The 9,964-nt window shown below is 47.0% G+C and overlaps 1 protein-coding gene across 1 annotated transcript in view; it reads left to right on the forward strand.

Moving 5' to 3' along the window:
- LOC129708030 (DCC-interacting protein 13-beta-like) overlaps positions 1-9,606 on the forward strand; it is a 65,593-nt gene extending 55,987 nt beyond the window's left edge. Inside the window, exons 15-18 of the mRNA XM_055653571.1 lie at positions 282-434; positions 517-569; positions 4,237-4,340; positions 7,498-9,606. Coding sequence (XP_055509546.1) covers positions 282-434; positions 517-569; positions 4,237-4,340; positions 7,498-7,617 — 430 coding nt within the window. The 3' untranslated portion in view covers positions 7,618-9,606. The remainder of the gene's footprint in view (positions 1-281; positions 435-516; positions 570-4,236; positions 4,341-7,497) is intronic.
- The last annotated feature ends 358 nt before the right edge of the window (positions 9,607-9,964 follow it).

Genomic DNA, 9,964 nt, shown 5'->3' on the forward strand with positions numbered 1-9,964 from the left:
GTTTTTTTTCCGGGATCTCCGGTTTCCTCACACTCCAAAGACGTACAGGTTTGTAGGTTAATTGGCGTCAGTAAAATTGTAAATTGTTCCTGGTGTGTTAACATGTGGGGTTCGCTGGTCGGTGTGGACTTGGTGGGCCTGTTTCTGCGCTGTATCTCTAAACTAAACTAAATGTTTGAGATGTTGATTGGTTCAAAGACAAGTTCTCTGGGATTGCAATTCTCTGTACAAAAGTGGGCATTACTTTGTGCTAGCTGTGTGTTGCTTTGTGTGGATTATAGAGTTGAGAGTGATGGTGCTGAAGCTGCCAGGAGTGAGAAGAGTGTGACTGAAGTCCCAGAATCAGCAGACCCACTCATAATTCCGGGAACTCCGATTCGTTTTGACCTGTGTCCAGCAAGTGAAGAAAGTGAACAGAATCGGTCCAGCAGCGGGTATGTGAAAACAGGCACAAAACAATTACAGCTCTTCTTCTTCCGAGGAAATGTATACTTTCATTGGTTAACTGTCTTACAGACGCACAAACCCGTTTGGAGAATCGTGCCTGGAGAAAGACACTACTCCCGAAGGTAAGAAATATTTTAGGTTTGTATGAGGAAATAATAATGCAAAAGCTGAGAGCAGAGTGTTGGTAAGTAGAGCTGTGTGTAGGCCACTGAAGTATCTGTTTGAGATTTTAAGAATGAAAGGCTCATTCATATTTCCCCGCAGAGCTCGGACTGCTCTCTCACTGCTCTTAACCTTGTAGATATGAAACAATAGGCCGTTGACTTCCAATGTTTGCAGGAACCGGCCCTTCAGCCCACGATGTCTTGATCAAACATTATGCCAACTTAAACTAATCCAAATAAAGCTCCACGGTGGCACAGTGATAGAGTTGCTGCCTCACAACGCCAGAGACCTGGCTTGGGTCCTGACTATGGGTGCTGTCTGTACGCAGTTTGTACGTTCTCCCCGTGACCACGTGGATATTCTCCGGGAGCTCCGGTTTCCTCACACACTACAAAAACATACAGGTTTTGTACGTTAATTGGTTTTGGTAAAAAATTTAACTTGTCTACAGTGTGTTGGTTAGTGCTAGTGTATAGGGATCACTGGTCGGCGCAGACTCGGTGGGCTGAAGGGCCTGTTTTTGTGCTGTATATCTAGAACGATCTTTTCTACTCGCCTGTGATCCATATCCTTCTATTTCCTGCCTATTTAAATGCCATATAAACACCAGTTGGAGATACAGCACGGACACAGGCTCTCCGTGACCACCAGTGATCCCCGCACACTAGCACCCGGGACAATTTACAGTCTTTACCAAAACCAATGAACCTACAAACGTGTACGTCTAGGGAGTGTGTGAAGAAACCGGAGCACCCGGGGAGAAGGTACAAACTCCACACAGACAGGCACCCGTAGTCAGGATCATTGAATGGTGCTTTAATTGTCACATGTGTAACTGCACAATGAAACTGTGTTTGCGTATCTATCTACACACGTGGCAATGCCCTATTGTGGCACCATTTCCAAAGTCCCATCCACCCGCATCCTCTGCCTTTATATATATATATATACACTCTGTACACTCGTCACTCTAACTTGGATATGGTTTTGACCTGTACAGCACATAAAGCAATGTTTGTCATTGTCTCTGGGTATATGTGGCAACAATAAACCAAAACCATCAGAGTAGTCCTTCAGAGGGGTCATCTGAAGATGGCAATATCAATCCTCGCATATTGCACACTGCCTAAATCTGACACTGAAGGGTACAGTACAGCAAGGGACAGATTTACTGGATCATTGGATGTTATTCATATTAATTATTTGGGTTTCCAATGAGTTTTCTGTTTATACAGTAGTTTAATAAACTCTCCATTGAACTGGTTACGTTTCAGGAAAGCACAGGAATGGGCTCCCTATGAGGGGCAAGGACTGGGTACTGAGGTCCTGCTGAGTTGGGCTGGGGGCCGGATGGTGTTATGGGGACTACTGAGTCTCAGCAAGGTGTGGGGGGCATGGGTCAGAGGGGGTGAGACTTGGGTCCCTGTGTTTCAGGGAGAGGGGTGTGGGGACTGATGTTGCAATGAGTCTGGGGTGGGAGGAGGATGGGAAACATTAGGCCCATGCTGAACTATCGGAGTTTACTCTATTGCAGATGCGTGAAATATAAAAGTAAAGTGAAATATGCAGGAAATGTGATCCAGACAGCAAAGCAGAATAAACCTTCTCAGGTGCAGGAAGAAACTGCAGATGCTGGTTGGCATCCAAGATAGACACAGAATGCTGGAGTAACTCAGCGGGTCAAGCAGCATCTCTGGATAAAAAGGAATAGGAGATGTTTTGGGTTGAGACAATAAAGGGGGCGCTATCTTGTGTACGGTTGCCCAGCCAGCAGCTGTCCTGTCCTTTCATCTTTTTTCCTTATTTTTTGTTAGTTTAGTGTTTTGTTTTAGGAGTTCTAGCTTTTTTTATGTGTGGGGGGGGGAGGGGGGGGGGGGGGGGGGAAACTAATTTTCAGGGTCCCTACCTGGTCGGAGATGCAGCTTTTCTCCGGGCTGCACTCTCGACCCGTCCTCGCGGCCTAACAGCGGGCCTGGAGCGGCGTTTCCTGAGGGGACCGCCCAGAACCTCGGCATCGGCATCGGCGGCACCGGCATGGTGGAGCTGCGGGTCTGAGGACGGCGGTGCAGCGCTGGAGCGCCATTGCGGGGCGGGCGGTGCCTTGCCTGGGTCGCTGAGCTGGAACTGCGGTGAGCTGGGTCCGTTGCGGAGCTGCGGGTCTGTGGAGCGGCTGCGGGCGGCGGCGCTGAACTTTCCATCGGGAGCCTGGAATCTCTTGATGAGTTTGCCAGTTGAGCTCCATTCGCCACGGCCTTGTCGGCTCCGAAAGCCACGGTCTCGAGTAAGGAGGCGGCCGTTTCCAGGGTTCCCAGGCCGCTGAGAGGACTCTCCCGACGCCGGAACAACATCACCCGGCAAGAACGGCCTGGAACATCGGGCCTCCGTAGAGGCAACTGTGGAGGCCTCAATTGGCCCGACTATGGGGGAACTGGGGTCGGGGACTGGACTTTGTGCCTTCCCTCATAATGGGAACCATTGTGGGGGGATGTTTTCATGTTAAAATTCTTTAGTATTGTCATGTTTGTATTCTTTTTTTTTTATGTGCTGCATTGGCATCACAAATTCCACCAGCCTGGCTGTGTGGTCATTAAAAGAACCAATCAATCAATCAATATCAGAAGAAGGTTTTCTGAAGAAGGGTCTTGACCGAAAAGTCACCTGTTCCTTTTCTCCTGAGAAACTGCTTGACCCGCTGAGTGACTCCAGCATTTTGGGTCTATCTAACCTTCTAATTTAGCTGTTGCTGGATTGGACTGTGATGGAAGGTCACAGATTGGCAACATTTCTGTTGTGTAATCAGGATTGAACCGGGGGTCTCTGACGTTGTGAGGCAGCAACTCTGATGCTGTGTCACCGCGCCACCCTTTTGTCTTCCCACTTTTCACCTCCGGTCCCGACTGATCTGCCAATCAAACCCTCCTTACCACTGACCACTTTCCAGCTCTTGTCCCATCTTTCCATTGGCCTTTTTACTGACTATCTGCCCTCTTCACTGACAGTTATGGCAAACCTTTCTTGTTTCATATGGTCCCAGCATGTTGACCTTCCAGTCTTGGGAGCCAGCAGGTATGAGCAAGTACTGCAGGTCCATCACCGGTTTTCCGGCACCCTTCATTTCAGAGCCTTGCCGGATTATCTGTTTTGCCGGACCACAAAGGTCACGGCTGTGGGGGGGGAGGGGGGTGTCCGAGATACCTGTCTGCAAAGTCGGCCATGGGAGTCGGCTCTGGGAACGGATCTGCCAGCTCTTTGACCTGCCGATCGGCCATGGAAGTCCCAATGAGATGGAAATCGATTGTCTCGCCAGCTTTGGCACTACATTTACAGGAGGACTTCCAGAGGGGAATATTGTCCAGATTGAAGATGAGGCCAGACCACCAGTTGATGGAAAATCAGTGGTAGACTTGTACCCGGGATAACCCAAACCTGCATTATACGTGTCTGCCTGCCCACTCTGCAGCCGTCTATTTGCTGCTCTGTTGGTCACATGGCTACTGAGAGTAGGAGCATTATAAAGAAACACAACACTGGGGAAATGGGGCTAGTGGCTGAAACTATGAAACTGCCCTAAATCAAGAACCAGTTCAGACCCTTTTCAGATGAGTTGGCCAGTGTTATGATGTGTGTGTGTGTATGAGGTGGTATGGTCAGTATTACATCATAGTCCTCTTGTTCTCCAGATATGTTCCGTTATAGATTTCGGGAGGAAGATTACTCAGGCCGAGAAGGTGAGTGTTAAACTGGCTTTAATAGATATGTAGTAGGTGATAAATGTATGCATGTTTAAACGTGTGAAGGTTATTGTCAAACATTCAATCTGATGGACACAGTCTAAGCAGTGTGGAGGCACTGGTGTGGGATTCCTGGTCTAGGAGCGTATCCTAGCCAAATGAAGCAATGTGAATAGAGCTCAGAAACCTTGTTTGGATCAGACGACAGACGACGAGCGGTCCGCAGGAGCAAAACAAGATGTAGAGAGATATACGAGCGGGGTAGGGTTATAGTTTAGTCACGTGTACCAAGGTACAGTGAAAAGCTTTTGTGCTAACCAGTCAGCCGAAGGACTACACACAATTACAATCAAGCCACTCGCAGTGTACAGATACATGATGAAGGCAGTCACGTGAATAACCTTCAGTGCAAGATAATGTCCAGCAAAGTCCGATCAAATGGGAAGATCCTTGACAACATTGATGTGCAGAGGGTTCTTGGAGTTCAAGGTCATAGATCATTGCAGATGGCAGCACAAGTACAGAGGTAGAGAAGGCGTGTGGTGTGCTTGCCTTCATTGCTCAGGGCATTGAATGTAAGAGTCAGGAAGTCATGATGCGGCTCTATAGGACTTTGTTTAGGCCGCGTTTGGAGTATTGTGTGCAGTTCTGGTCAACCCATTACAGGAAAGATATAGAGGCTTGGTGGAGGGTGCAGAGATTTACCTGAATGCTGCCTGGATTAGAGGGAGAGGTTGGATAGACTTGTCTGGAAGTCAGTGTTTGAGGGGAGACTTGATATAAGTATATAAAATCATGAGGGGCATCGACAGTCAGCACCTTTTCCCCAGGGTGAGAATGTCTTTCACTGGAGGGCATAGCTATGCAGTGAGAACGGGTAGGTTGAATGGAGATGTGCCGGGTTTTACACAGAGGGTGTTGAGAGCCCAGACTACATTGCCTGGGATGGTGTTGGAGGCAGACATGACAGTGGCATTTAACAGGCTTTGAGATAGGCACATAGAGGTGCTGGGAGTAGAGGGATAAGGATTCTGAAAAAGGGCCTCGACTCGAAACATCACCCAGAAATGCTGCCTGTCTTGCTGAGTTACTCCAGCGTTTTGTGTCTGTCTAGAGGAATATGGATGATGTACAGGCAGATGGGATCAGTTGAACTGGGTGCCATGTTCGGCACAAACATTATGGGCTGAAGGGTACTGTTCTATGATGTGGAGATCTTTGAGTGTGCTCTGACGAGGTTTACTAGAATGCTACCTGATGGGATGGTATTAGCTAGAAGAAGAGGTCGGGCAAAGTTAGATTGTTTTTCTGGGGGGTTAGCCGAAGAGGGGATATTAGCAGGAACCTGAGGGGCACCTTTTCCACACCGAGGGGAGATCGTAAATGGAATAAGCTGCATGGGCAGTAGTTGAGGCAGGTACAGTAACAACTTTTCCAAAGCCAAACGTGGCAAATAAGAATTGTGTCAATGAGCTATAGGGCCTATGTCTGTGTTGTATGACTCCATGCCTCCCACTAGTGAATACACCTGAATATTTCTGAGTAAAAAATATGCCAAGGCATGCTGGATCTGCCGGGTGCTAACCATTTTGAATCCCCTTTCCATTCCCACACCGAACCCTGCTGTCCTGTGCTTCCTCCATTGCCACACTGGACGCATGCACACTGGAGAAATAGCACTTCACATTCCAGTGGAGTAGTTCCAACACTACAGTATCAACATTAAATCCTCCGTTTCCCAGCCCTCTCTCGTGCCACCCGTCCAAGTGCCCACCCATGTCACTCTGCCTCTCCACCCCCCTCCCTTTTCACCTACATCCCTGCCTCCAGCTTCACATTTCACTTCTCTTCTCTCCTCATCCAACACTCTTGTGTCTCCTTTTCATCTCAAGCCTTTGTCCACGCATCTGGCAATCAAACCCACTCATCCGTATCCACCTATCACTCGCCAGGCTTTGTCCCGCCTCTTTTCCTGATTTCCCCCCCCTTGAAGAAGGGTCCTGACCCGAAACATCGCCAATTAAATTATTCTTATATAGTTATATTAAAATGATTCCAGCTTCTGCAGTTCCTTGTGTCTCCATCTCCTCTGTCAAGCCTTATGGATTCGAATAAGGTCACCCCTCATTTTTTTAAACTCTCAGGACCACAGATGCAAACTACTGTATTGGCCTCCCCTTCACAGGTCACTGATTGCAGCTCCTTGAAGGTGGATTCACATCTGACAAGTGAAATATAAGAGTTCAGGGTCAATGTTTTTGCACAGGGTGAACTCAAACTGCTGGGGAATGGTGAGGCTGGATGATGGGAAAATAATGAAGCACAAGGTGTGCGTCACCAACATGCGTACTGAAGCAAGTTCAATCCCCAGCAGTCCTTCCAGATGAGATAGAGGTCCACGTGCACCTCCTCTAACCTCATCTATTGCATCCGGTGTTCCTGATATGGGCTCCTGTATAGTGGTGAGACCAAGCGCTGACTCGGTAACAGCTCTGCCCAACCATGGTGCTCAGTCCCGGCATGGTCTACTGGGTCACCATTTTAACTCCCCTTCCCAATCCCACACTGACCTTTCTGTCCAGGACCTCCTCCATTGACAAATTGAGGCCACACACAAACTAGAGGAACAGCACCTCATATTCTGCTTGGATGTGAACTTTGAATTCTCTAATTTTAGGTAACTTCTACAAACACTCTCCCTCCCCGCCCCAACACACTTGTCTACTCCCCATCACCCCCTTACCGACCTTGCACCAGTTTCTGCTTCTCCCCCCCACCCCCCACCACAAGTCTGTAAACTAACGTCATAGTTCACAACTCCCTGTCCCTCATGGGCTCACACCTTTCTATATCTCACCTTTGTCGGACAATCTGTCCATCAGGGATCCCCTTGCCTGAGGCTGTTTGTTGCCAACCAGGACTTGTCCTGCTCTTTTCACTTTCAGTTTACTCCCCCTAATAGCCTGAAGAAGGGTCACAACCCGTAACATCACCTATCCGCTGTTCTCCAGAGATGCCTGACCCACTGAATCGGACTCGGACTCAACGTGTTGGGGAACCCCCTTGTAGCAAGACAGTCGAGCGTTAGGACAGAATGAAGCGGTCTGTATCTGTAGAATTGCTTTCAGTTTTTTAATGGAAAATTCTGTTGTAGGATCCAGAGGCTTTGGCTGCACTGATGAAGGCGACAGAACTGAGTGCCGATGGCAAATTCTTTCTACTGGGTCAAACGGATAAAGATGAAACAGACGCTTGTTTAGAATCGGAAGCCTAGATCCACGTGAAGTGATGCAATCTCAGCTAAAAAACATCTGCACTCCCTAACTCCCTTTCCTTCTCCGATCTGACTTGGCTTCAACTTTATACAAGTGAAGCTGTGGGCAAACTATGTGAAGGCCTTTCTTTTCAGCAGGGGATACAGAATCACTATCATTTTACCTGTAATCAGATGAATCACAGCTGATTTACACATTCACTCACACACTTGCATTAATACTTTAAAAGCCTTAGACCAGTCACACTTCAGAGCTTTGAGGAACCCCAGCCTTTTAGTCAAATAGAAAGATTTGTATTAATGACATATTTCAAAACCTCATATTCGCAAAGTGCTTTTTACTTTACATTGCAGTGTTGGCTAGATGTGGTGCTAAGATTACAAATCTTACTGTAGCCAAGTTAACCAAGTTAACCCCAAAAAAGTATATTACAATCGGCTACATATTTAACCAAGTATATTTCACCTGTGTGTGTATAATTGTGTGTGTGTGTGTGACAGGTTTTTGCAGGATAGCAATCTGTGATAAAGCTGGAGTACTAACCCTGGAGTATTATGTTCAGTTAAGTTAAATACATCAGTATTCTTGGTTAGATGCATCCTGGAATTTTAAACATTGATTGATGACATGTCCTCTTGAGTAAGGAGTGTGATTTTCACATCTGCACAGGTCAGTGTTCTCATTTACTCACATAAACTATGCGTTAAAGAGACTTTAGTCACACAAAGGGGAAGGGTTACATTTGACATTGCTGGGACTAAATTCACAATACTGAGAACACTGTTGGTCTCCAAGGAGCTGGGAACAGTTGAAGAAAGGCAGGTGATACAGACCTTGTGTCAGTGGGTGTGTGAGGGAGAAGAGTGAATACTGGCATATTTATAATTGTAATATAGTTGTACATGTGGATGTGGAGGGGCGGCAGGCTTGGAGGACAGGAAGTGAGGAGCAACTTTAGAGAGGTGTATAAAACCATGACAGGAACGATAGGGTGAATGCATAGTCTTTTATCTGGGGAATCAATGGGTGAGAGGGGAAAGTATTAATAGGAACATGAGGGAGAACTTCTTCATTCAGAGGGTGTGGGGTATATGGAACAGACTGCCACAGGAAGTAGTTGAGGTAGGTGCAATAGCAGCATTTAAAAGACTCTTGATAAGTACGTAGATAGGAAGCCAAGGGAGATACAGGCCAAACGGGACTAGTTTAGATGAGGTGTCTTGGTCAGCATGAATGAGTTGATCAGAAGGGCCTGTTTCCACATTGTATGATGCATGTCTATCCCTCCTCTCAGAGCAGAACCATTTCAATCCTGCCCCAGTCCCCTCACACATTACAGGAAGGGAATAGATTGCTTGAATACACTTACACACAGAAGACTTTTTTGAACTATGATAAACCAAAAACATGCAGACGAGTTCATGACATGTACGTACTCCGAACACGTGTTTCCATGCCTTACTTCAGAGAGACTGGACATGCTAGAGTCGAGCATTCTAACTCAGTGCATTGCCAGAACTGTCAGCTTTGGGATATTATTGTAGGACTAATCTTCATGAACTAACTTCATAAAACTGATAGCAATGCCTCCCCAGGAGAACAAGGGCAGGATTACTGCACCCAGAGCACAGCAGAGCTCAGATTCTCTGTCAGGAAGGTGGAGGCGGCAGAAGTTCTCCCTCTTCCACCTCCAGCTACAATACAGGTGGATCGAGGCCTGATGTCTGTGTGGCTGTGAGGAACAGTAGTAAGGGCTGCATGTTTCTGAGCTTTCCACAAACATTGCACCTCCAAACAGATGTGACATTGCACAGCAGGTGTAAATAACTGCCACTATTGTATGAGGGTGCCCTAGTGTTGCGGCTTTATTTCTGGTCATATCTACTGATGGACCCACAAATTGCTGCTAATGCAACCTCTAAAACATTGCAAATAAGATTGATATTTTGCTTTTTGTGGATAATAAACACTATTGTCTAGAAATTAAACAGTGGTACACAAATTATTACCAAATATCAGCTTTGTTTAAGTGATATAAAGTCCTTGTAATTCTGATTAATCCAATCAATGGTCCAATGACATGATGGTGAGCAAAGCAGAACAATTTACTGTCAACCGTATCAGCGAGACCAAGCGCAGACTGGGCCAACGATTCGCTGAACACCTTTGCTCAGTCCACCCCGGCCTACACCATCTCCTAGTTGCCAAACACTTTAACACCCCCTCCCATTCTGTCCTCCACTGTCAGAGTGAGGCCATACACTAAAGTCCTCACCATCCATCCTGTTGGGGTCCTGCAGAAATGGATGCATTTCCATAACATTGCACCGCATTCTCTGCACCAGA

This window comes from Leucoraja erinacea, chromosome 22 (assembly GCF_028641065.1).
Source record: "Leucoraja erinacea ecotype New England chromosome 22, Leri_hhj_1, whole genome shotgun sequence".
NCBI classification, from domain to species: Eukaryota; Metazoa; Chordata; class Chondrichthyes; order Rajiformes; family Rajidae; genus Leucoraja; species Leucoraja erinaceus.